Genomic DNA, 27,915 nt, shown 5'->3' with positions numbered 1-27,915 from the left:
ACAGGTGTATAAAATCAAGCACATAGGCATGCAGACTGCTTCTACAAACATTTGTGAAAGAATGAGTCGTTCTTAGGAGTTCAGTGAATTCCAGTGTGGTGACAGGATCCCACCTGTGCAACAAGTACAGTCATGAATCTTTCTCACTACTAAATAATCCAAAGTCAACTGAAGTAGAAGTAGAAGTGATTAGGAACGACAGCAACTCAGCCATGACGTGGCAGGCCTCGTAAAATCAGAGAGTGGGTCAGAGGATGGTGAGACACATAGTGCGCAGGGGTCTCCAACTTTCTGCAGAGTCAATCACTACAGACCTCCAAACTTCATGTGATGTTCAGACTAGCTCAAGAACCACTGTGTGATTTTGGTTTTTTTTTTTTTTTACAAGTTAGGCTCAGTCCCTTAGATCCAGTGAAATAAAATCTTAAGGTTTCAGCATACCAAGACATTTTGGACAACTTTGTGTCTTCTCATCCAACATCAGTGTCTGACTTCACAGATGTGGTTCTGAAAGAATGATCAAAAATTCCCATAAACACATTTCAAAACCTTCTGGAAAGCCTTCCCAGAATGTTTGAAGCTGTAATAGCTCCAAAGGCTGAGTGGACATCCTATTAAGAATAGGATGTCACCCAAAGCAGTATAGTACAGCGGTCCCCAACCCCCGGGCCATGGACCGGTACAGTTCCCTGAGTCGTTTGGTACCGGGCCGTGAGAGTTTAAGCTCCGGTGTGAAATTTATGGTTTTCAGGGTTTTTATCGTTAACTTGGTTTCCCTGGGTCTTTTCCCATGTTGTAGTTGTGCGTCTTATTTTGAAAGAAATATTTACGCATTACCATAGCGACCAGAGTGCATTAAGGGGCAGAGAGGAGGATGTTACTCTCAATGTTGTTGGCGCATTTCAGGAAGACGCTGCTAATAAAGTTACACAAACGAATTCGTGTTTATTATTATATTTATAAAACACCAGTTTTTGTCTTGGTTGTAACATTTTATTTTGTTGCATTTATCCACGACACCTTAAAGGCTGGTCTATGAAAATACTGTTTGACATTAAATCAAATAAATCAAATAAAGGTTTGAGAGAAGAGCTTGATAAAAAAAAGAAAAAAGCAAAATGATTAAAAAAAAAAAGTCTATTCGCTTTTGTTTATTATTAAAGTTCTGGTCATTAAAACAAGTCAATGACTGAGTTCCGTATAAATGTTTACTATGCGCATCATATTTTAATTTGGTTATTTAAAGTGTAGTGCTTTGCTTAATTCATCTATGTTAGAAAATCATTTGAAGTTTTGTTTCATGATGGCATAATTTGATGACAAAATATTGAAAAATTATTAAACAGAACCATTTGTGCTTTTTAAATATCAAATGCTAAATCAATGCATTACTCTGCATGAAGTTTCCTTGTTTGTTTGTTACAGTGACTGGTGCACCTAAAGACTTCAACATTTGCATACATATAGTACATAGACAAACAAGTGCACGCACACACACTCGCACAGTACTGCCCAGGTCCTGGACAGCTGCCACACACATTCTGGTTTCTGGCTGGGGTTGCTGTGGGTTACCTGTCCCCCTGCAGAGCTTTGTGGGGGTGTACAGAGGCGCTAGGTGAGGGGTTGGAGGGGGTCTAGGTTATTGTACCCCATCTTTACACTAGTAAAGAGACTGCTTTAACATCAAAGGGTGGGGAGGGAAAACATACGACTCCCCTTTCAAAGACAGTCCACAGGAACTACGACCTTGCCTGCTCTCTGCATCTCTTCTCTACTCTCCTTTCACTGTCCCCTCTGGGTGGTTACTGAGTGTATGAACAGTTATGTGTGTGTGAGAGACAGAGAGACCGAAAGTGTCTTTGTAAGTGTGTACTTCGATATGTGTGCATGTGTCTGTGACAGACACATCGGCATGGCTGAGAGTGTTTTAACCTTGTGAGTCTGTTTGTATGTAATGGCAAAATTAAGTCCTGGAACACTAGTAGCAGCGACCTAAAAGGTGGTTTTGAGCACTTTAGAAGATGTTATAGGTTTTCTGGATCAAAATGTACCTTATAGTTAAATCAATGAGTGTGTGTGTGACCTTACTTATAGACTGTTGTTGTTATTTGATTAACAAAACTGTATCCTACGCCTGAGGAAATGAAACTCTTCTTAAATAAAACATTAACATTTTTTTATTGTAATCCTGGTATTCTTTTGGAGGAAAACACATTTCTTTGGATGACACCAAACATCCAACAAAGGATCCAACAAACAAAAAACACATATTGACCTCCATGCATGTGGAAAGATCTCAATTTTTTTGTGGGGCAATTTTCTTAACTTCTTGTTTACAATTACAATAATTAACCTCACTAACCTGCGTTGCTTTAAAGCTGCATTCTTTTTAATGGTCAGCGGAGGTGAACCTTTGGTGGTTGCACCAAAATGGCATGAAGTTCTGTTGTAGAGAAGTTCATGGCAACAACCCTCACCTCCCTTGCTCCCTTAGTAAAGTTTCCTGACAACCTTATGGGTTTAATTGCTAGTGTGATTTTAAATAAAACGTGAAGCTCATTTTGTAAATTATGGTAAGTGTTAAGAGCCAGGAAGAAGGATTAACCAATGTATGAGCGTCCAGATTCACAGTTTGAGCCACTGCTTGCTTATTAAATCTGGTTTCACAACACAAAAATGTTACACAAAATGCTCAAGGTCTCATAACAGGAATTCAGTAGCCATGTCTATTTCTAGACTGTCATTTCTAGACTGTCTATATTCACAAGAGATGTTAAAACTTTGCAATAAATCGAGGGTCTATTAAGGTTGTGGTCCAGATCTCAAGCCACTGCAATCAGAATGAGACTCAGTCGGTAAGCCTGCCTTCGTTTTGTGACATAACATCTCAAGAATCCTCTCCTACAGGTGTGTACTCTTGTTTTCTTCTCCCCCAAGCTTCTTTCTAACTGACAGATGAAAATGCCAGAGGCATTTCTGTCACCCGGTGCACTGGCCCCATCATTGCAAGAAGACTGATGTGATAAATTACGGGGTTAAAGAGCTGCCATGGGGTGACTGACACAAGGCCATCACAGCCTTGCCTCATTCCGCTGCCCTACAACACACACACACACACAAACCTTCACTAAACATCACACACATACCGCAGTTCCCTTCTCACCTACCTGGCTCTGTGCGAATTTGTCTGTCACTTTCCCCCTCCTGTTTTCCTCATGTACCTTCACTTATCATCCCTCTACCTACTTGTCCCTTGTCTTTTATCTTTTTCCCCCCACACTTTCTAGTCTAGTTTTTCCGAGGTACCTCCTATTAGAAATGCATTAAGCTTTCTGACCCTGTCTGCAAGCGTTCACTCTCTTCCTGGCAATTTCGACTCACCTCATTCTTTGTCTTGTCGCTCTCAAAGGACACTGTTTCAAATTTTATGACTTTTTTTCCCCCACAAGTTTTATCTCCTACATACACCCTCAGCTGCTGGCTTGTTTTGTTTAGGCTCTTGGAGAGAAACTTGGCAAACATGAAGAACATACAAAGACAGACCAAAAGGTACACACCCAGAGAAAGATAGTTGGGGTAGTGGGGCAGTGTGTAAATACAGTATTTTCAAACCTAAGGTCAGAGTTTCTGTCAAGTCTCAGTCACTGACTGCATCGACACCCGCACTCATGTATTCAGCGGACACACTCAGGCACTCAGATCAGTCCTACGTTGTGTACACTCCAATCTCTCAAATTTCTGATACGTGAACTCACACAGCACTCCAGAACATGCGTATGCATGGAAAGGGATATATATTATGGTTGGCGCATATTCTCCTATCTTTTGATTCCTAAGGAAATGTACACATGCATATATTTGCATACATATGAAAGGATGCACAAAGACTCACATGAGCTCTTATCTTCACCATACCCTTGAGGTGCAAGGCCTCAAGCTCTCAGTGTTGTACCAAAGTAAAGGAAGGAGGGCAGAATTTGAAACCAATGTGTTTATATAATAATGATAACAATGAGCACAAAACAAAGAATGCAAGCAGTCAAAGAGCTCGAATGTACACACTATTACATGCCCATATACAGAAGGGATGGAGATAAGATGATGGACGAGTCTTGTGCAAACTTTTATGAAAAGTCGCTATGATAGCAGCTCCCAACCGAGCCTATCCCTGCTGTCAAAGGGCGAAAGGAGAGGTACACCCTGGACAGGTTGACAGTCTATACAGTCTAAAAACAGGCATAATATTTATTTCTCCATGAGTATGCACGAGGTGACAGTAGGCTGACTAGTTATGGGTGAGAGGAAAGAGAGGAGAGCAGAGAGAGAAAGGACAAAAACTGACTATGGAAGAAATAGAGTTTAATAATAAGTAATAATTAAAAGCAGAATGGTATGTAAACAGATAGTAAGTGAAAAAGGTGACTGAAGAAGAAATGCTCAGTACATCATGGGAAGCCACACAGCAGCTAAACCTATCCGAGCATAATCCAGAGAGGGTTCAGTCACCTGATCCTGCCCTAACTATAAGCTTTATCAGAAAGGAAAGCTTTAAGCCTAATCTTAAAAGTAGAGACAGTGTCTGTCTCCCAAATCTGAACTTAGACCTGGTTTCATAGCTAATTGTAGACCAATTTCTTAACTACCTTTTTTATTTCAGTTCAGTTAAGTAAAACACTTAATAATGGAGCCAAGTTCCATAGTTAAGGTTTAATCACTGCTACCTTAAAAGCCTCAGAGCCCCACCTCTGAATAGTCATAAAACACTTTACTAACCAACTGATACCTCCATGGTGGCTACATCCATCTTTTATAACTTATATGGTGGCGTAATAAATATTATAGCCTTTAGTTGTTACTGTTGGGCCCCAGGGCTCTAGTCATATTCTTGTCAGCATATCTGTCCTACCAGTCTTTCAAACACTCTAGTTCTGAGGTTTCATTAAAGACCTAAGGCATTACAGAACTCCACCCACTGAGGGGAGATAAAGAGGGGACAAAGTGAAGGGTGTGAAGCCTTGTGGCGAATGTATGTACTTAACCATGCACCAACAACCACAAGTACAGTGTATGTTCTCAGCTGTCCCATTACAAGAAAGACGGTTTGACAGAGAAGAGCAGAGAGTGGGCAAAGTGGCGCCAGGCAGCAGGCTGGAAACCTTTTATACAGAGTCCCACAGGAGTCCATTGAACTGTCAGCAGAAGAAGAATAGAAGTGATGGACAGCTGGAACAAAATGATGCAAAGGTAATACTATTCAAAACAGGCGGCAGGTACAGTAGCTCTGCATGAATCCGAATATCTGTCCATTTTTTGGAAAACGAATCATTACATGACCTCTGGGCAACGACACTGTCAAGAGGGTTTGTGTCTAGAAGCACATGTCTACTGTTGTGCGCAGAAGAAACCAGGTGATCGCTTGAAGCACTAGTTCAGGTTTGGAGGGCGTGAGGAGGTGAGGTGAGGAGTTGAAAAGTTCAGAGGGAAACAAAGTGGAGACGCACACAAATATACAAAAACAGAATAAAAAAAATTAAGTATATTAGTCAGTGGAAAAAAGGGAAAAAAAACACTGTTAACTCTGTGTTAGGAACTATAAATGAGGCTTACCATGTGCAAACAGAGCCTTAAATAACGAGCAGTATGGAGTATGATATTTCTTGGCTGGGCTGTTATGAAACCTTTTTGCTTTCATAACAGGCTTTTTGGGGGAAATGACTCGCATCATCCAACTGTCATCTTTGGCATTAAAGAATTTTACCTTCAAGGGCTTTGAACCTCTCCGTATCAACACTTGAGAATAGCCAGATAAAATACAACCACAGGAGAAAAATCTGAGTGATGAAAACTGTTTTTAGGAAGTTATGAGGGTTAGTGGTCCCATGATCTTCACTTCTATTTTAACAACATAAAAGATAGCAAAGAAAAATGCCACATCTTGTGATATGACAAGTTAAGGTGGAGAGAAAAAGGCATCTTTGCATGGGACATGAATATCAGCCACTTAGGAGTCTTATGAGATCTACAACTCAAGATTTACATTTCTGTTTGTGGAGGCCCTAATCTGCCAACTATAGATTTCTTTAATAAATTTTTTTTAAGACATGTTACAACGACTTTTACATAAGTGGCCACTAAGCAATTATTTCACAAGGTATGCATTTCTAATTTCGAAGCCAAAGAGGACATGTTTTTTTTCTTGTCTTTATCAGCTGTTTCCTCATGTGCACATCTATTTTTATAGGCATTTGAAAATATTTGTTTTTTGATTTATATTTCATCCTCCCTTTTCTTTTTTGTTATGATTTGCAAAAGATTGAGAGACTGTTAAATAATATAAACAAAAATAAAATACAGACAAAATCTTTCTCCTTACACAATCTTTCGGACTCTCTGTGTGCCTGTGCTTTTGTGTGTAAGTACAAGAAAAGGAGGGAAAGGACAAGAACGGGGAGACAGAAAGATGTGTGGAGGCTCTTCTAAGCACACGCGTAAACATCATTAGAGGAGGTAATGGAGGGAGGAAGGTGGGAATGAGGGGAAAACCTTTTTTCCAGCAGAGGTATTTACCCAACGCCTGGAGTAGAAACACAAACAAGTACCAGTAATGACTAAGAGTGGTGATGAGAGACAGAGAGAAAGAGATGTTTGGTGGAAAATGTGCAACTGATTGGGCAGAAAATGTGGTCTCCCAGCAAAAGAGAGTGAGACTTCCACCTTGAAGCCAATAAAATGTTTGAACAAGCAAAAATTTCTACATTTAGCCAGGATTAAAAAAAACTTGATGGTGGTGGTCTTTCATTCCTGTTCAGCTAATAGTTCTAATCCAGGCAAGTGTTTCACTAAAAGCTGAGTGTTCTGCCCTAAAGCAACACCTAAGGCCAGGAAAGGCAATACTTCCAAACCACCGGCACAATTGCTCGGCTTCAAAGAGATTCTCGGGGACTAGGAGCCTCTCTGGTGTCTGTCCCCTGTCACAGAGAAGGTGACGCATGTCACACTGACCGTGGTTTTGTTTATGTTGTTGGATTTTCTTCTTTTAAAGCTGTCTGGTGCCCCGTTGTTTGCCCCTCACCTTCTGACCATAAACAGCAAACACACAAACACACACACACATACACTAAATGTGCACAGACACATTCATAAAAACACAAAACATGCAGCTCAAACATGAAAAAGTGTCTTACTTTTTCATTCATTTATGAAGCAAATTACCTGCCCAAAATTATCAGTTAATAATAAAAAGTACACTCCTGCACATAGATGCAAATCCCTCTCATAATCAGGACACAGAAGATCATTCTTGCTTAAATATTAAGTTCTTAAGTATTAACATAAAGCCGACAGCAATGCTGGTAACCAGTACAATGTGCACTTCATAGTGATTGCCACAACTACACTACTGTAGAAATTATTTTGCTCCATATTGACATGATAATATCACCAGCTGCTGCAGATCTGTTGGCTGCACATCTATGATGTCAGTCCTCCCTGTCTACCCAAAGGTGCTCTGTTGTTACAGAGATTGGGTGGCTGTGGAGGCTTTTGGGGACTAGTTAACTTATTATCATGTTAAAAAACAAACAAAAAAAGTTGGGTACCCTGTGGTCATAAAGGGATGGACATGGTCAGCAACAATACTCAGGTATGCTGTGAACATTAAAGAGTGCCAAGAAATGATCCCCGACATCATAACATTTTCCATCTGGCACCAACAACCACTCAAAGTCACTTCAGTCACCTGTCTTCTTCATTCTCATGCTCACTTTAAACTTTAAAAGACCGCGTCCATGTGCCTAAATGCACAGACTTGTCGTCATCTAATTGGCTGACTAGATATTTGCGTTAACAAGTGTACATCCACTAATTAAAAGTGATTGGCCACTTAACTACTTTTTCTTCTCACACGCAGGTGTAAGCACCTTAATACCAGTAAGCACAAACCAATTTCAATACAGAGAAACTAGTTTTTGATTTGAATGGTCGATGTATAATGCACCTTTGCAAAGTTTCAAGACCAAGAAAGGCGTTAGCTTTGTTTTTGAGTCTGTGCGCACATCCAGAAAACATTGACCTTAGCTGAAACTTCCCTGTTGTGTACTTAACCACATATGCGCACTCAGGTACACACATACACACCTGTCAAGGTCTCAGGAAGACCAGGGCCTTTTAAGGTTGTTGTCAGAAGCACTGAGAGAGATAGACCGAGGCAAAATGAAAGGTCACAATGAACGTCCCCTAGACTTCTCAGCGGTCTTATTTCGCCGTCACACACTCACACACACGCTGTCTGTCACCTCCCAGACGAGGCCATGACACCTTGGACACCTCTCAGCAGGCAGTGCCTCCCTCTGTCCATCTGTCTTTCTGACAGGTTGACATGGCGCAGAGCGGTCGGACGTCGATGACACTCAGAGCAAGAGGTTTGTTCTCTTTGCTGTGACCTCAGAGATGGACACTGGTGTCCTATCTCTGTTCTCCCACCGCTGCCGTCAACTTAGAAGAGGAAATAAAATCCTTTCTCGCATCGACTCCCAACTCTTCTTCTCTTTAGCTGGCAGTTGTCTGTCATGAGCATCACTGCAGGGTCTATGTGGAGACTGCAATGAACATAATCTACAGATTAAAACCAATTCTATGACAGCAGCTGTAATAATCAAACTTTATTCAGCTTGTCCAATTCATAGATTCTGAAGGAATTTAGTCAAAGATGGTGTTAAAATCATATTTACCAAGTATTTGGTAAAGGAAAACAAATTGCCTGTGAAGTTTAACTATAAAATCTTGGCATAATGGTATGACCGAAGTCACGAAGGCCAACAAATCAACACAGTACTAATATAAATATGAAACAGCAGTAGGAAAAGTATAGGTCCTCATCAGTGGATTTCTTGCTGTTGTTTAGGTAACAGGAATATCACTTGAGTGGTTAATCAAACTTAACAATTTCATAAAAACTACAAATGAAAAAAGAATAACTTTTTAACCAAATATTTCTGAATATATAAAGAGTAACTAGGTTACTTTTTAAATGACCATGCTACCTAGCTTTTTTCTTAGACTATATATAGTACAGTTTGCCTTGACTTTAAAGGTGCCCAATAGAATCTAATGCTCTGGCGTCAACAGAAAAACAAAAATAATAGAAGAATACTACAAACTACCAGGTGTTGTGGAACTTCAACATTAGTTGCTACTGTGCAAACATAAGAAACATGCAAAGCCAAAGCAGAGTATAGCTGTCAAAAAGTCAAGAACAATAAACAGAAATGAGACAAAGTGAAAACTGCAGCAGGTAACGCTAAAGGTCTGCCAGCTATCTGCAGTCACTTCCAAGCAGTTAGGGGTGGGGTGCTATCTTTGGTTCTTTTCCAGGCAAGCATCTCTGGTGAAAGTGCCCATCCCCTGTCAAGCAATATAATGTTTTTGATATGAATCTATTCAATCTAATGAATCTAATCAGTAAGGATTATTTAGACCATAATCGAGCAGCCCTAAGTGGAAACCAGTTTCTTAATTTCTTTCTATACCTGTTCACCATTATCTGCTAGACGAAATGTTAAAATCTCCAAAAACTGCATGCATTTATGCATACGCATAAAAGCCATTACCTTGGTTACAAAGGGTTTGTATAATAAACAAAAACCCCAGGTAAAGTTTGGCCTTTGTATCTCTAGGGTTTTCTGACGCATTTTCAGCTTTCCATCATTACAGAGTCTGATAATTTGCTGCCTGCAGTAAAGAGGTCAGTGAAACTGGTGAGGAGGTTTAAAATCAGAGTACAAAATAAGACAACAGTGCACACACACACACACACACACACACACACACACACACACACACACACACACACACACACACACACACACACACACACACACACACACACACACACACACTTGGCTATTCTCCATCTGTCTGAGAGCCCAAGCATCCAGCCATGCGTAAAAACAGCACTGTCCTGCCCAACACTCCTCCAAGAGTACAGTCATTATGGGACTGAATGGCATGGCCTGCACCCCATGACACACATGCACACACACGCGTGCGCACGCACACACATTTCAGTGTTGTGTTCTTTTAGACTCATGACCTATCTTTACTTCCCTTTGACACACACATGGAGTCTTACAGGTTCAGTTATACTTCAAGCTCAGGTCCTCTACCTGAGGCCTGGGAGCTTTTATATAAAGGGAAATTTTACAGCACTCATTTCTGTTGTACATGCAGGATCGTTGGGTCAAGTCATGTCTTGTCAGGCCCTGTATCCTGTTTCCATTGAGCTTGACAGTTAAGAGTAGCACAGGGGCTGAACAGGGCCCCGTGTTAAACACATTCACCCTGCAGTTAGCCCTGTCTGACTTCAAGAAAACAGCTCATCTTTCACATCAAACAGCTATACAAACTTTGACACACCTACAATTCAAAGTTTACCACAATTAGTTGAATAGCTACAGCTGACTGTCAACCATTTTTTCATCCTGTTTTAAACCCCCCCCCCCAAAAACTTCATGTTTCCATTACCTATAATGCCATCTGTACATTTAGTAATTGCTCATCATTATGTGGGTAAGTGAAAAAGAACACTAGCAAAAGCCTTAAGTCTCAACTCCTTTAACAGTCTTTAACAAGTTGGACTTTTAACTACAGGGCCATTATTATTTGCATAAGTACAATTTAAGTATTTGCCATCATGCTCCTGGTAGACACCTATAATATAATACCCACTCACTAAGCAGCTAAATTATTGTCTAGATCAGGGGTGTCAAACTCAAATACACAGTGGGCCAAAATGCAAAACTGGAACAAAGTCGCGGGCTAACATTAATATTTATTGAAAAAAAAATCTTCCTCCAGATATAAGAATGAATCTTTTCTTATGGACTCAAACAAGTGTTGCTGAAAAACTGAATATGGAACAAGCAAAGCTTAATACTAAACAATATATATATTAGCTGTATAATACCAGTAGGCCAGTTCTAATAGTAATTTGGTATGGCTTTGCAGGCCAAATATAATTAGGCTGGGCCAGAGTTTGACACTTATGGTCTAGATGTTCCATGTCACTCAAAAGCATCCAAAACACAAACCTTGCCATCCACAACTTTTCAGCTTTATGCGTGCCAGGCTAAAGAAAGGCTATATACGTACCCATGATTGGTAAAATAATTATACTATACTACTACTACTACTACTACTACTTCGCCTCCACTTTGTGTCACTACCAGTAATTTTACCTTTCATCATTTGAAGTCATCCAATGTCATGGACTTCCTGTGGCATATAAAAACCTAATAGATTTGCTTCAGCCAGTTTGCTTTACAGGTGAAGTCACAACTGTGATTGGTGGAAAGTGAAATTAGTCATTAGCTGTCCAATCAACTTAAAACCAGACTGAGTAAATACAATCCTATTTAAAATAATTATTTAACAGAATAAACAATATTTTTTTCGCTTTACTTGTGATTTTCCTTGAGGGGAAGATCAAAAGCTCTTTGAGGAGTGCCAATATTTTTCTACACTGTATGTGAAACAGTGCAGATGAATCATGTGACTGTGGAAACAAGTTTCCCAACGCCATTCTCTATAATGTGTGACAGAACCTTCCCTTCACCCCCTTCTCTCCCATGCATGCCCATAGGCTTAACGTCGTCTGGGTGGGACGATCCCGCCGGCTCACTGTCGGCACGGCAACGAGTGCTATCCTGGCTAACATCTGCTGCACGACCCGGGGCCACTCAGAATGGGCCTTAATCCCCACACAGCCATGTTGTGGGGGAAAACATTCTTTCCTTTTAGAAAGAGCAGACAAACAGGGACAGGCGGTGTTGCTGGTAACCTGCAGGCAACTGGCCTCTTGGAAGGACCTGGAATGCTGTCGGTTACGTGGCCCCCAATTGTGCCACGGCCCATTATGGCTGTGCAGAGGGGTGTGACCGCCAGCATCGGCAGCAAGTTGCCATCGCTGGTCCAGTTGGATGGATTTGGATTTTGAAGTTAATGAAAGGTGGTGCGAGTGGGCTTGCTGGGGTGGGTCAGAGGGGGGTTTGTGAGCCAGACTTGTTATGCTAAAACAACAGTTGCATTGATAAAAACAAATGTGAACCACATTCCACTCTGTCCTCTCCTGTGCGAGCTTGCCACCACGTCAACTGGCTGTGGGTCCAGGATATTGTTGCTGCAGCATTTCTGGTCATCCTTCAGTGAGTTTTCCATGCGTTGGTTGCCGTCAACAGCAGAGAGAACAGGGAATAAGTTTTCAGTGAGGACCCAATGCACAACATGTGGCAGTTTAGTGCCCCCTTGTGGGCATGGTAAAGAGAAAAGGTGCTCTGGAAGCACATAAATACACCTACAGACACTTCTAGCAAGAATCATTCAAAGTCATAACACGACAAGTGAACAACTCTCCCCTCCGAAACAAGCCGAGCCATGATCCTTCATATTACTGTTTCTGATAAAGATCTTCTCTGAGGAAATGAAGACAGAGCCCCATCAATCAGTCCATCAATTGCTGTGAAATATGTATTTGTCTTAATATAGAGTTTGATTCCATCAAACCCATTTCACGGACCATTTCCTTATGCAAACACCTCTGGGAGAAAGAGGAAGGGAGATTGGCAGAGTGTGAGTGAGGCTTGCTCACAGGAAGAAACACACCTCTGAGGATGGCTCGGTGTGTGTACATTATGAGATTTAATTGAATAGTTCTGCATCAGTGCCAAAAAGTTACGTTAGTGTGTTTGCAGAGGTCTGTGTTCTTATTGATTGAGGGCTTAGTTGTTGTTTTTTTATATCATCATCATCATCATCATCATCATCACCATCATCATTTTCACAGCATGCCAACATAATCAGAGTGCTTCTCAGGTTTCAATCACAGACAGTGAAAGCAACCAGCTCAAGAAATATCAGTACATAGGTAAGCAAAGTTATGACAGTCTTGTATTTTTGATTAGTTTTGTTTTCAAGTCAGACCTTTCTGTAAGTTTCCACTTAAAGCTGTTTTGCCCATTTCAGTTTAGTTAGAAAATGTTTAGCTATAGCTCAGGGTTTTTTTTAAGTTTTAGTCTAAATTATGCAAGAACTGACATTTGTCAGGGCAAGATTTAAGAACCTCAGAACAACACCTCAAACACACAAATTAGAAAATTATAGATGTTACTTTGTGGGTTAGATGAAGCCCAAAATTATGATCATTTTTGTTTTTGGGAGCGCATATGTGAGGATGGATGACTGCAGACCAAATCTAAAGGGAACAAATAAAGTAACCCAAACCTGAACATACATGTTTACTTATACCAAACATGTAGTTTAGTATGGTGACATTTCCTCTACATCTCATATTAGTTTTGCAAGTGCACCAAATCTTTAAAGTTGGGAGGGGGGTTTCTAAATATTTGTTTTGTATTAATTTCACATAAATCAAATGTTTTTACACACCGATTTAGCTTTTATTTGAAAATATATAGGCCCGGACCTACAGCAGTTCAGGTGCAGATAATGGGAGGGAAATATGAAGTTAACATAAATGATTTTTGTGTAGGGGAATTAAAAAATTTGCTGGTACTATTATATTTACGACCATTTAATTAAAATTCAATTAGGATAATTTTTTTATTGTAAATAAAAGATTAAAATCAGTGGGGTCAGGGGAAGAACGTTAATTATCAGTGATTCAGAAGATCTGATCCACTCTATTTTATTTATCACAAAACAAAAGACTGTTGTTGTTTTTTTTTTACTTTTAAAGCTAAAGCATAAATCGTATGTGGAATGTTAGGTTGAACTTTTAGTAAAAACTACACAATTTAAAAAAAAAAAAAAAGTTGAGAACAAATCTGGGTGTAGAATTCGAGCATTCACACATGACCTTTACCCAGCTTCTTTTTAACCATTTGTCTCTCTCTGTTTGCCTTTATGTGCAATGTTACCAGACTTTTAATATTTTATGTCCCACAATCCTTGCTTAGACATTAGGTAATACATTCTACATTAGGTAATCTACCTCACTAACACCATTTCCATGTACCCCTTTTCACAAACGTATGCTCTTCTTATACAGTGCTAACAACCCCAGTATATCATTAAATAATTGCCATTTTCACTTTTTTTCTTAATTGTCCTTACTTGTTTTACTTCACATTTTAAATTGTATTTCATCATATGGGTTTAAATGATGCATTGAATGTGTCTTGTATAATTTGTGTATATAATTGTGTATAATTGGTATGTGTATGTTGTGCAAACTGACCCCACGATTTTTTTTTTTAATCCACACCTTCTTGCTTAAAGCACACGTGACTGCTAACTTTCCTAAACTTTCCTTGTATATTTTTTGGAATAGGTTTAGACAATGCACTGTTGCAAAAATGGTTTTCATGTTTAAGACAACTGAGCAGTGCCGTGTTACGGCGTGGGTCTAGATTAAAAAAGGTCTGAATCCCTTTTCATGTCAAATTCCAGTAAAACTGACAGCTGTTCCCATTCTGCTGCCAGCCTGCTGCAGCAACAAGTGCTTTTGGATAGTCTTCAATACAAATCCATCAGCAGCTTTTTCCAAGTGCTGCGTGAAGAGTCATCTATGACTTACAGGTAAACTGTAGCCATATACTGACATCTAGTGAATTATTATGGTTACTGCAAATAATATCCCAACAGGATGGGGCCACACAAGTTCAAACAACACAGCACCTGCATGCATTACAGTGTGTAGATAAATAATGGAACAAACATCATCTGCTGCATCTGATCTAAAGCTTCATCAATTAATCTAAGACAGAGACATGACACTGCGGAGACAGATATGCCAACAAGTAAGCAAGGTGATGGCACGAGGATACAGAAATTGAATATGATGAGAGATAACAGTGACAGTGATGTAGTTATCTGCTGCGTATGTGTGCATGTGCACTCGTGTGAATGCAGCCCACTATCTCATGGTGTCTGGCGGTTCACTGTGAGGGCTATTTGGTCTAGCAGCGCAGATAAGAGGGTGATATAGAGGCCGGTGGGTGTGCTGGCTATCAGCCTCCCATGTAACAGGGTCACTCAGGTGTACTATGCGGGGACAAGTGGAGGAGCAGAATAAGGGGAGATAAAGTAGAAGAGGACAGAGCGGGTGGAGATGAGGGAGGTGAACAGGTGAGGGAACAAAAAAAGAGGAGGTGATCGAGTGGACAAAGGAAATGCTGACAAGCACTTATCCAGATTTTGAAATGTACTTTGTATGTGTGGACATATATGTTCATAAAATCTAGACATCACTGAGAGTGATCACACTGCACATGTGTGAGTGTGTTTTTGTGGTTTAAGATTTGTGCATGGGGAAACTTTCACACCTCTATTTTTCTTTCGGTGCTCCGGTTTCACCTGGCGCACACGCACACACACAAACACAGAACATCAGGCTGCTCTGCAAATAAACTGGCACCAGATATTATCATGTGTGCTGCTGCTTTTCTTGGTTTCATTCCGATTTCCTTTTAACAAAGAAAAGTATGCTAATCCCCTCATGTCAACCTGACTGTGGAGACTGCCATGGTAATAAACACGGGAGTGACAGCAACAACAAACTCCTCTGAATATGCGCAGTCATCACGGTCACGTGGCATGTCATTATAAACTTTTGGGGGATTTTGGATGATTTCAGTGGGTCAACAAGTTTGAGGCTGTAGGTTAGCTGAAAGGCAGGTGAATATCCTGTAAACAACATTATCACTGAGTTAGCAAAATATGGAGTTACTTCTAAATCAAGCAGGTAAAAGAAATACAACAAGGCAATGCTGACAAATTTCAGTAACAGTGTGATTTTGACCTAATTCACATAAAAATTAATTATCTCTAATATTAAACAATATTAAAATCACCTGATCGCACAGAGGTATGGAGTGGAACGCATGATATTAATGGCTTAACGGGGTATATTGGGCTTAAAATCAAAGTTTTCATTGGGTCAGAAGTGATACGGTAACTTATGCTGGACACAGACTAGACTGAAGCAGGTTATGCTCAGAGTTTTGATTTAAAAGTCAGCTGCAAATACCACATTTTGACGAAAACTTTTAACTATGCTTTTAATTATAACTATGAACCATATTCAGTCAAAAAACTTTCACTTTGTGAAAATGATATTTGTGTCTTTTTAATGAGTCCAACCTGAATCCATCAAGATTTAATGTTTTTCATACATCAAATGAACCGTTTCTGAGTTCTAATGGGCATCTGTAAGAGGGGGAAATCCATCAATCAATCCACTGAGAGGTAAAATACTTGTATTAACTTATTAATTCACAACAAATTTGCATTATTAGCTTTGCTTTTATTTATAAAGCTTATACAGTTAACAAACAGGAATATGGTTGCCATGAAAAGTTGCCATCTTTGGGTTCGTGGTTTAACTTAAAGCACAGTGCATCCTGGCTCCATCTCAGGTACAGTGGCATATATATCCCCCCCAGAAATCTCACTCCTTCATGTTATAAAATGGGAGGCAAGTGAAGAAAAAAAAAACTATATGTAAATAAGTAGACCATACAATATCTCACTTCTTAAAAAACTAACATAATACTATGCAGACATTGTGTTTAAACAGCAGCCCTACACAAAGCTGTGAAAACCTGTTTGTCCCTTTCCGATATCATTCAAAGACACAAGTACCTTTCACACAGAGGGGTAAAAATCTTCCTGCACCTCAGAGGAGCACTGCCAGGTTGCAGCAGCTGCTTCAAACAGCTATGAATCAGGCTATCAAATTCAGAGCCTTTTGAGAAGAGAAGCATTGGTGTAGGCCTCTGTCACTAGCAGATGGGGCAGATTTAGGCTTTGGATAGAGAATTGGTGGTGGTTTGGGTTAATCTTGTGCCTTAGGCTTTACAGACACTTTTGGACTGAGGAAAATATGTGAATGTAATTTGATTAATTATTTTGACCCTTGTCCATCAGTCGCTAGACCGCTGTCAAGCAAGATTTCAGCTTTGCAAACTTTAGTCTGCAGCTGTGTGCAATCAAACATTATTGCAATGGAATAATAATTACAAAAATGTATCTTTAAGACAGTAAATTGGTATGAGGAGTATAAGATCGCTTTTCACTTCCAATTCCTATAAGATGATAAAAACAATTTTGCCACAGAAGTATGGATAAAGAATATGTCCACGTATCTGAGATGTTATTGATTGGTGCTGGACAAATTTATCCATTCATTCATCAGCCAAACACGTCTACTCATTGCAGTCTGTCTCTAATGTGGATAAAACTCCTGCTGTGTTTGTTCCAGTGCTTTGTTGCAGTTGTAGTTTACTTACTCAAAACCTTCTGTCCAGTTCCCAAACCAGCTCGATGGAGTTTAAGTCTGGAGAAATCATTTGAAACCTACTGTTTTTCTAGTCTTGGTTTAGGATAAAGTCCTGACCTGAAAGTCTATCCTTTGTTGCTTTACCTTTTCTCACAATTCACAACAGCACAGACTACAGCACTAGTTTAATAATACATCAGCGAGTGTAGTGGTCACACTGCCATTATACAGACAGATGATAACTTAACTTGAATTGCTTCAATTTCAATTTAAAAAAAGGGGGGGAAACTGTGATGTCCTAAAGCTTTTGACATCAGTAAGCCACTTTGTCATCCCTTACACGTCCAAATACGCCTACTCCTATCTACAAATAACCAAAACAATCCCAAATATCAAAAAACGAACCAAAACAAATGTGCTCAAACTATCAATACCTCAATCAGAATAATATACACTCACTAGTCACTTTATTAGATACACATGTTCAACTTCTCATTTGCCCAAAATATCTAATCCGCTAATCACACGGCAACAACTCAGTCCGTTTAGACATAGACAATGGCTGATCTCCTGAAGTTCAGACCATGCATCAGAATGCGGTAGAAAGGTGATTTATTCCTACAGAATCACAAAATTGGATAATATAGGGTTTGTAAAACACTGCATGGGTTGATGAGTCTTAATTTCTGTTTCAACATTTGGACAGTGTGATCAGAACTTGCTGAAAATAAAATACAAACCACCTCATATCACCAGTTCAGGCTGCTGGTGGTGCTTTAACCCTGGAGAACCCATAGGGTCGGATCTGACCCCATGGGTGCTCCAGGGTTAATGGTGTTATGGGATAATGGGAATATTTTCTTTGCACATGCCCTTGGACACTGAGTAAACACCACATCCTACCTGAGCATTGTACCCAACTTCTGAATACACTGGTTTCCTGAGCATAACAGTGAGTTCACTTAACTCAAATGTTCTCCACAGCCATCAAATCTTGAGATGTAGTTCATAAAACACAGTGGTGTTTGGACTGGATCTAAGCCAAAACACCACTTTTGGATTGGTGTGGAATGGGAGCATGACATCATGGATGTGCAGCCAATGGAGAAAATCAAGAATTAAGGCAATTCTGAAGGTAAAACAGGTCCAACCTGGTATTGCGTCAAAAAGCGATTAGGGAAAAAATAAAACTGAATTGAACTGAACAGTTTAAATATATATATCATTTTTTGATATGACTCATTTACTAGCAAAGTGTCTAAAAACAGGGGCTGTGAATGTAATTGGTATTCGGTTTAGTCTGGAGTAAGTCTGATACCATTCAGGTGTAACAGTATCTCATTTGCTTTTTGTTCAAGTCATGTAATGAGCCTGTAATGAAGCCATAAAATATTGATGCTCACGTTCAACCAACCGATCAACTTAAAACAAGATAGCAGAAAGAAACACTTCCCTTCCTGAGGAAGTACAGGTGAGGAGACTCACAACAGGAGAGGACTCGTTTAAAACAGATCATAACTTATATTCAAGCACAATTTAACAATAATGGGCAAATAAAGACACATTTAAAGACTTTCCTTTAAAAAATACTTCACTCTGTCATACCTTGGCTATGATAGGTCCAGACGATTACTTTAAAGGCAAAAAACTACAAAAAGAATTTACATAAAGAACTATTAAGATTATTGTGTTAGCACAACTACAACTGAAGAACAATTTATGCTTAAAAAAATGCAACCTTTCATTTTATAAATTTCTGTTATATATTTAAAAAAACAAAAAAATTGTTAAAAAAAATGTATCTGTCCAACTTCAAAATCAAAAATACACTTTTTATAAGATATTTTAGTTACTGTATGCTATGCTTGGCACAACCCTGCTGCCAATACTTCAGTCTGGAAACGTTGATTTTAAAAGTATTATTCAATAAATCTTTGACCATTAGATTAAAGATAGTCACCCTCATACTAAATACTCATTAAATTAAGACTTAATTTATGTTAACTTAAGCAACTTAAAATCTATCTTAACCAACCTTTCAGTAGTCAACCCTTATTAGGAATTTCAGCATTTATTTTGAAATCTTAAAAATACTATTCATTACAAAGGCAACAGATTAAACACTTGTATGCAGAATGGATATATGAGTTTGAATTTGTAGATTAGAAAAAAAATGTTCAGGTAAACAGAAATGTTTTTCTCAATAAAATATTACTTTGTTATGCTTCGCTTTATATGTATTTAACATAGTGGCGCAAAACAGGTAATTGACAGATGTGAGCTCTGGAACCTAATGCACTGTGACAGTCAAGGATAAATGTAGTTATATAAAAGGAAGGAAACCTAAATTAATTAATTTTATTTTGGTTACACGGGTAACAAGGTTGCATTGACTCAGTCTAGTCAGAACATACTACAAGGGAAAAATGCTAAATGTATCAAAGAGGTCTGACTTTTAGTTGACCCATATTGTTAACACACAACTCAATCGTGCCATTTCGTCTTTTTTCGGGACGGTTCTGTCTTTTCCCTTCCCAGACTGAATAGGTTTCAGTATCAGGGTTGTGCATATACGGTGGGACAAAATTTGCAGAGGATAATTATTGTTCTGAGTTATTGCTGTATTATAGGAGAAATATGTCAACAAACACAGAAAAACAATAACAACAAAAGATTTATAACGTATTTTAAGTATTTTACTGTTAGTTGACATGCGGGGGGGAGGCTGTTTTGCATTTTAAATATTTTGGGACCACTTTTTCAACTACTAGGTTTACATTTTGTCCCAGTGCAGGTTTAATTTTACACAACAAATAAATGTTCTAGTATTTTGTGCATGAATTGTTTTCAAATTCACGTGAGACAACAGAAAATATCCTGCAATTGTAGAATGGTCCATAACACCGCCGCCATGAAGGACACGGGGATATCGAAAGAAGCAGGTTATTAACAACTCACCTCAATTATCTCATTGACGAGGGCTGCAGCAGTGTCTGTTCTTTCTCCACCCGATTGACTTCAGCGTTTTCTTAAACTTAATAGCTACTACAAAACTTTCATACTGACTGTTCACTACAGATAGATAGCAACTAGCATTAACGTAGACTTGTACGAACTGTACTATACCTCGATATATAAAGATAGTCTCACCTGATCATCTCACTGCTCTGCCAAATTAAATGCACCATCTGTTTGTCTGTGCATCTGTTTGCTAAGCTAATGACAAACTGCACTCACGCTACTAGCAAGGTCGCTAAGCAACGGTAAGCGAATCTTCCAAGGCTATGCTAACCAGCTAGCACAGTAAATATCGATATCATGGAGGAGCCTTTTTTATAGCATTGGTAACGGTACTGCAGTCTGTAGGATTGTTTATTTGCTTGCTAATACCTTTCTTGTTGAAGCTGGCTTATTTATGTAGCATTTGAAAAATACCTAAAAGACTACACAAACGATGAAAACTACAACTACATGGATCCTCAAGCTGCCGTTTGGCGATTGTAAGTGTCGTAATCAAAAGAGCTTAAATACGAGTGACCTCTGGCTTGAGCGACAAGTGGGAGAAACAGAGAAACGTGAGGGACGTCTTGCTTGTCTTGGCAGTATGGTGAGTAGATACAGTAAATATGTTGGTTAACTTATTTTTTTCTGCACTGGAGATTAAACTGATATTCACCCTGCTAATGCAGGAAATTCACAAAGTAAGGTATACGTTGTTTCTAGCTCACGGCATGACGCAGCCAACCAGAGGACTCAAAAGTTGACTTTATTTAAAAAGTCTCCTTTCGTGTCAAAGTCACGTGACACTTTTCTTATTTTGGTTATTTTAAATTGATGCTATCGAATAAGTGTCAAAGATGGCGATGAACCTGATCCCCCAAGTATATACTCATTTGTTATGCAACCCTAAATCGTGTCTGCAGGCACAGGGCTATTTTTGAACTCACCCCCTGCTTTACTAAATCTTTTAGACAAGAATGGACACCCAGCCCACGTGCAGCTCCAGTTAAACTTTCATGCTTGTCTTATGAGAGAATTCAATACTGTGATTGTTAACAGCAGATTTCTTCACCTTGTGTCTTGCAGGCTGAGCCTATTAGAGTTCTGGTGACCGGTGCTGCTGGGCAGATTGCCTATTCCCTGTTGTTCAGCATTGCCAAAGGAGATGTGTTTGGCCAAGACCAGGTAAAGAAGGGTTTTGCCCTGCGCTTGTTAAACACTCAGTTCCTTCTGCCTGTCACCAGGCGCACCCATAAAACTGACAGCTGGGACTGTCACAAATTTTCCAGGTCATATCTGGGATGACATTGCACATACTGTATGTTGTTCCTTTGGAAATTGATCAGGTTACACTAGCTTATTTATGACCGCCCAGATCAACCTGGACTGTCCTTGAAGTCAATGAAGCGGATCTTGTGCCAAGAGCACTTGATCCAATTGGTACATGGCTTAGGCCTTCCCATGCTGTCGCAGAGAACTAAGTCTCCCGCTGACATGTAATTGTATACAGGGGTTATTATGCAATTGCATTTAAATTCAGTTATTTCCTTTTTCTTCTGGCAGCCAATCATTTTGCTCCTGTTGGACATCACCCCCATGCTGCCGGTCCTGGAAGGTGTAGTCATGGAGCTGCAGGACTGTGCCCTTCCACTTCTGAAAGGTAGTCCTTTAATAATTGAGCAATGCCAGTGTGTGGGTTTTTTTTTTTTTTTTTTTTTTTTGTGGTGTTGTTTTTGGGTGTTCTTTTGTTTAGTTTTTTTTTTGTATAGGCATTTTTTCTTTTTTTGACAAGTGGGATATTTGAGAGCAGAAGTAGCTAAATTATCTTTTTTGTTTTTTTCTTTTCTTTGCTTTCAGCCTTTTCTATTGTTAATAATAGAACTGCCTGTGATACTTCAATACACTTAAATAAATTCTTAAACGACCATATGACAAATGAGATCTGCTGTTCCAACTCACGCTCAATCTTCCCATCGTTCATGAAAAAGAATGCCTTGCTGGAGGCAAACAATGGTGTTTTTATTTTTTTGTTTTTATTTCCATTTATACAGATACCATTTCTTCATGTGTGTGGATTTTTTTATTTATTTATTTATTTTTTGGCAGAGGGATCACCTTGTAAATGTTTTAATCCACCTTTCCTTCTATACCTACATATCCCAAAATATGATCCATGAGCAGATGTTAGCTAATAAGAGGAACCTACACCATTTTTGTTGGAGGTGGTGGTTTTTCTTGAATGCTTTAAAGATTTGGTTTGCACAAATGGGCTCGTTTTCTTGTATGGACCCAGTTTTTTGTTTGTTTTTTGTTTGTTTGTGTGTTTCGTTCCTGCTGTCATGGACTCAGTCATGAGGCGCCACTATGTGCCATCTCCATTGTGACCTGGAATTTTTACTTTGCAGTGGTGCTGTCCTTTGCTTTTGTTTGCACGGGGGCTGAAAGAGGCCCCTGTATTAGCCAGCCACGATGCAAAGACAACACCTCATGCACATCAAGACAAAGATAAATGCAGTTCTCATCAAACTGGTCACCATTTTTCTAAATCTTATGACTGCACTTTAGAGTGATGCTTTGTCTCAAACAATTAAAGAGTCAACACGGTAAATGTCAGATGCACAACACAAACAGGAAGGACTTCCTGTGGACCTCATGTTCTTTTGTTATAACAGTTTTAGGGAGTGTGTGTGTGAGCAACTTTTACTCATGCAACTTTTATCAGGAGCTGACACCATGTTCCCATATTGCAGTAAAGATCTGATGTGCCATTAATTTAAAAGGAATTCATTTTTTTTCCAATTGTCACATTTGATTTGACTGCTTCCCTTCAGGAACAAATTCCACTATGAACTTAATAATCCCTCTCAAGGTTCAAAGTTGACAAATTGCCAAAGAGTAAAGTACTAAAAACCTATTGTCAATTAATTTTCTCCTTCTACAGAGATCATACCCACTGACAAAGAGGAGGTAGCCTTCAAGGACCTGGATGCAGCCATCTTGGTGGGCTCAATGCCCAGAAAGGAGGGTATGGAGAGGAAGGACCTCCTTAAAGCGAATGTGGCCATCTTTAAGAGCCAGGGAGCTGCCCTGGATAAGTATGCCAAGAAGACTGTGAAGGTAATTAGAAGCATATTTTCTGATGTAAAACACTCCCTTCCTGTCAAGTGAGCAAATTTGAAAGAAACTTCTCAGCCTCTGCCAAATAGAAATGTTTCCTAAACATTTTGTGCTTCTGGGAAAAATGGCAAAATCCTAATGAAGTATTTCCTGATGCCAAAACATTTTTCCCTTCTCGGTGTTGCATAATACAAGTTTGCTCGATTTACTCATGATAGTAATAAGACATAAAATCTGCATGGCATATGTTTTTAAATTGGTTTATGTGTGTTCAGGTGCTGGTTGTGGGAAACCCTGCCAACACCAACTGTCTGGTTGCAGCAAAGTCTGCTCCCTCTATCCCCAAAGAGAACTTTTCCTGCCTCACCCGTCTGGACCACAACCGGGCTCGCTCTCAGGTACAGTCCTCTCACTTCTTTCACTTTCTGATGGTGGTCTCAGACGTTTGGCAGCCACATTGTTAATCTTGGCTGACTGGCTTTTCTTCGTATCCTGTAGGTGGCAATGCGCTGTGGTATTCCAGCCACTCAGGTGAAGAATGTGATCATCTGGGGGAACCACTCCTCCACACAATACCCAGATGTTCACCACTGCAAGGTCAACATGTCCGGCAGTGAGCTGACCTGCTTTGATGCAATCAAGGATGATGATTGGCTTAAAGGCGATTTCATTACTGTGAGTTATTGATTTCTAGATGAAAGCATGATATTTTATAGCTGGAGTGTACTCGCACTCGGATGCTTTTGGCTGTGCTTGAGAAAAGGCCTATAATATAATCCTCATATTTTACTTCATTGTTCTATCTTTTCTTCATCCTGACACTCCTAATAAGATTAATGGTTCTGAACATTAGTGGTTACATTTGTGGTTTAACAATGCTCTTTTTTTTTTTCTTTTTTTTTCTTTTTTTTAAATTTGCACAATAGTCAGTTTTCCGGTCACTGTTCATGCGGGCAGATGTCAGTAAGACATGAAGTCCCTTTTTTAGGCTGAGCTGATATACTCACCTGTTTTCCAAGTCTATTTGAACTGCAAAATTATTCATCTGTATAGGCAAACAGTCTAATTTTATGTGGTTATAGGTTTGGAGTTCAGTTTTTCAAATGCCACATTTATTTTGGAGCCTTGAGCACCACTGACTAAATTTAAGTGATAATGGCTACAGAGAAGTCAGCCTTGAGCTTGCTCTAAAGACAAACTATAAGCACTTGTATGAGGCCCCTTTTCTGCTAGCAAACATGTAATTTTCCTTCAAGCAAAATATTTTCTGGAAGACATTCAAAAACATGTGGTGTTTTTTTTTTTTTTTTTTTTTTTTTTTGGGAACCAAAAACCTCAAAGATTTGCAGAATGGTCAAAAATCCTCAGGGTGTGTTTCCAAAACCTCCAAGTCATATTTGTTGGGTCTATCCTGGGTTCTTTCAGGTAGGTATGCCTGAAACAACCCTTACCTAGAAGGTGCTTGTCTCTAATCTTATTCTTCACACATTTTGTAGCAATACCCTATGTTCCTGTCCTTACCTGACAGCTTCACTGTCATGATCAGCTCTCTTCATTACAACAATCTCTGCATCGCTACAAACAGTGTACCGGTCCTTGTGTCAATCTGCCACTTATGAACAAAGGGAGAACACGATTATACCTTGTTGCTTGCAGTGTGCAGCACATGTAAAGCAGATATTTGGGGGACAGTAAGTATAGTAGTAGTAGGCAGGGGCAGCATTTACATGAGTCCAGTTGATAAAGAGAACTGATTCTCAAAATCAAACCTAGTCACAGAGCTCAATAACACTCCTGCATTTTCATTTAATGGCCCATGTTCTTATTTTGCAGACTGTGCAACAGAGAGGTGCTGCAGTCATCAAGGCCAGGAAACTTTCTAGTGCCATGTCTGCAGCCAAGGCCATCTGTGACCACATGAGAGACATCTGGTCAGGCACCCATGAGGTAAATCCTACATCTGTTTGTTATATCGGTCATTTGGGAATTTTTGCATGTTGCACTGTTCTGATAAGAAGTAATTATTCTGACGTTTAAAGATCCATTTTGCACTTTTTACCCCTCAGCTGTAAAAGCCTGCTGGGGTATTGTCATTGGGCAGACAGTGGCATGGACATTCAAGTTTGTGAATGCAATAACTGGAATGGGGTGATGTAGGCTTTTCATATTGATACCATAGGTGCATCTACTAAAAATCTCAGATGAGTTTAAAACTCAAGGTCAAAGGTCCTCACCGAAGATTTTCAAGTTTACACCATAGGTGCATCTGCTAGAACACTGAGGGGTAGCACTGGTGACCACCATTATTTTTGACATGTTAGGATGATGCCCCCTTTGCACCATTGATATTAATTTGCAACTATTTTGACAAACTGTAGGTTCCTAAATCTAACAAGATCCTATACTCAAGATGCACTGTAGCAAATTAGATTATTTTTCATTTATTTATACTTCCTTCATCGTAGCAGAACGATTGAGTTTATAAACTTGGATTTTCTTCCTGTGTGAAAACAAATCAAAACACTAGAAAAAGATACAAGAGAACTCCAAGGACACCAAAATGCATCACTACAAACCACTGAGTATTCAGTCTGGTCACTGGCCAGATGTGTCTGCGGCAAGTAAATGCAGAAAGAATGTCCTGTGTTCTGGACACACTTTGCATTCATTTCACAGATGGTTACTAGTCTGCACAGACCTTTGCACATCTGTAGTACCTGTCTGTCGTTCGTTCGACCGAAATCTGCATTCTACTATACTTGTGAGAACCAGCAGTCACTTGTGAGGACACACAACCCGGTCCTCACATATTTAAAGGCATGTTTGAGGCTCAAAATGTGGTTTTAGTGTCAGGGTAACAATTAGGTTATGGTTAGGTTTAGGATAAGGGTTAGGATTAGGCATTCATTTTTGATGGTTAGGGTAAGGGGCTAGGGAAAGCATTATGTCAATGAGGGTCCTCACTAAGGTGTGTGTGTGGGAGGGGGGGGGGGGGGGGGTTGTTTTTAAAAAAGCTCAAACTTGGACAAACAAGTAGTCGTTGTTTGTTTTTTGTCGTGGTCAGCTCAGGTTCACACCATAAACGAACTGCTCTGGAGTTCACTTGGAACCGTATCAAGACCACTTCCTCCAAAAGGTTGTGGTGCGGTTGTTTTGGTCCACACTTGAGTGCCATTACTGTGTTTTAACCAACACACATGAACCTCACCAGAGGGGTAAAACAAACCAGAGTTTGATTTAAATGGACTAAATGCTGCGGGTGTGAAAACGGCTTCAGATTTCTGACAGGTTACATATGGTTCTATTGTCAGTGATGCAAAGTATTTGGAAAGGCTGCATTTTATTTTAAATTCACTTTTAATGAGGTTTTTTCCTTTTTAAGGGTGAGTTTACCTCTATGGGTGTTTACTCAACTGGCAACTCCTATGGAGTCCCTGAAGACCTAATCTACTCATTCCCTGTCCAGATCCAGGTAAGCCTCGATCTCACTTTGTCTCCATTCTTCTAGCAGCTAGCATCATCTTTTCAGTGCAGCTTAAGACTAGCATTACCCTCCATTGTCTTTTTTTTTGGATGTGGATTTTATATTGAATAGGGTTTTTGTTGTTTTGATTTTGTTTTGTTTGTTTCTTTTTAAATTAAAGTTTGCATTAAATAAAATTTTGGGGATTTCTAGAAACATTATAGATCAAAGAACAAAACTGAAGGTACTTCTTTTTTTCAGAACAAGACCTGGAAAATCGTGGACAGTCTGGCAATCAATGATTTTTCCAAATCAAAGATGGATGCCACTGCAGCTGAACTGGTGGAGGAGAGGGACACAGCTGTGACTTTCCTTGGAGTATGACTAGAGCCTGCACAGCAGCACTTAGACAGCCTCAAAACTCCAGATGCACGCCTGTGATGAAGCACTCCACCAGCCCCTCCATTACTGTGTGCTTGTGTGTGAGCGAGTTGGTGCTTATGGGTGTAAAGTTGCATTTGTATGTCAAACGATGTGAATCTGATTGTTATTGTTATTCAAGATCACAAAAATGTGTCATACTTTTGACTACATATGACTGGGTAAGTTTAAGTCAAAAGCAGTTGTTGTACGTCATGATGCACAAGTATCACTCACCATAAGTATACAGTACACTGAAACTCCACTACTAGTTAAAGCTCTCTCCATTGTTTTTTTTTTTTCCCTTTATTGATTATTACATGGATCCTTTTTACAGCTAGTGAAGTCCTAAAACACTGGAATATTAACGCTGAGACAATTAAAAATAAATAAATTAATAGAAAAAACAATAAGTTGTCTGATTATTGATTTCCATACATGGATGCTGTCATTTTTTTTTCCAGGTTTTGGCAATACAAGCCTTGAGTTGGTAAACCTCAGCCACTAAACGTGTGTGTGTGTGTGTGTGCGCGAGAGAGACACACAGCCTTTTAAAGCACTCACAATAGGCTGTTTGAATCCCCTAGGTTACCAGATGGGCCTCAATGAGTCAATTCTGTTT

At 39.5% G+C, this 27,915-nt stretch overlaps 2 protein-coding genes across 4 annotated transcripts in view; one reads left to right on the top strand and one right to left on the bottom strand.

Moving 5' to 3' along the window:
• Positions 1–20,391, bottom strand: part of wdpcp (WD repeat containing planar cell polarity effector) — an 88,608-nt gene extending 68,217 nt beyond the window's left edge. For all 3 annotated transcript variants that reach the window (XM_080869437.1, XM_080869435.1, XM_080869436.1), the window contains exon 1: positions 20,252–20,391. The gene's annotated coding sequence lies outside the window, so the exon portion shown is untranslated. The remainder of the gene's footprint in view (positions 1–20,251) is intronic.
• Positions 20,392–20,601: 210 nt separating this feature from the next.
• Positions 20,602–27,688, top strand: mdh1ab (malate dehydrogenase 1Ab, NAD (soluble)). The gene is made up of 9 exons (XM_080869440.1): positions 20,602–20,900; positions 21,380–21,478; positions 21,857–21,953; positions 23,235–23,410; positions 23,686–23,808; positions 23,909–24,085; positions 25,244–25,357; positions 26,793–26,882; positions 27,135–27,688. Exons 1-9 carry the CDS (start codon positions 20,748–20,750, stop codon positions 27,255–27,257), a joined length of 1,152 nt encoding a protein of 383 aa, XP_080725566.1. The 5' UTR covers positions 20,602–20,747; the 3' UTR covers positions 27,258–27,688.
• The last annotated feature ends 227 nt before the right edge of the window (positions 27,689–27,915 follow it).

The sequence above is a fragment of the Rhamphochromis sp. 'chilingali' genome, assembly GCF_963969265.1.
Source record: "Rhamphochromis sp. 'chilingali' genome assembly, chromosome: 20".
In the NCBI taxonomy this organism is placed as follows: Eukaryota; Metazoa; Chordata; class Actinopteri; order Cichliformes; family Cichlidae; genus Rhamphochromis; species Rhamphochromis sp. 'chilingali'.
Note: the sequence above shows the minus strand (reverse complement) of the source record. Positions and strands in the feature narration are given on the sequence as shown.

Coding starts and splice junctions, on each gene's coding strand:
- mdh1ab (XM_080869440.1), top strand. CDS start 20,748: ATGAAAACTACAACTACATGGATCCTCAAGCTGCCGTTTGGCGATTGT. Junction 23,809..23,908: donor ACAACCGGGCTCGCTCTCAG/GTACAGTCCTCT, acceptor CGTATCCTGTAG/GTGGCAATGCGCTGTGGTAT. Junction 24,086..25,243: donor TTAAAGGCGATTTCATTACT/GTGAGTTATTGA, acceptor CTTATTTTGCAG/ACTGTGCAACAGAGAGGTGC.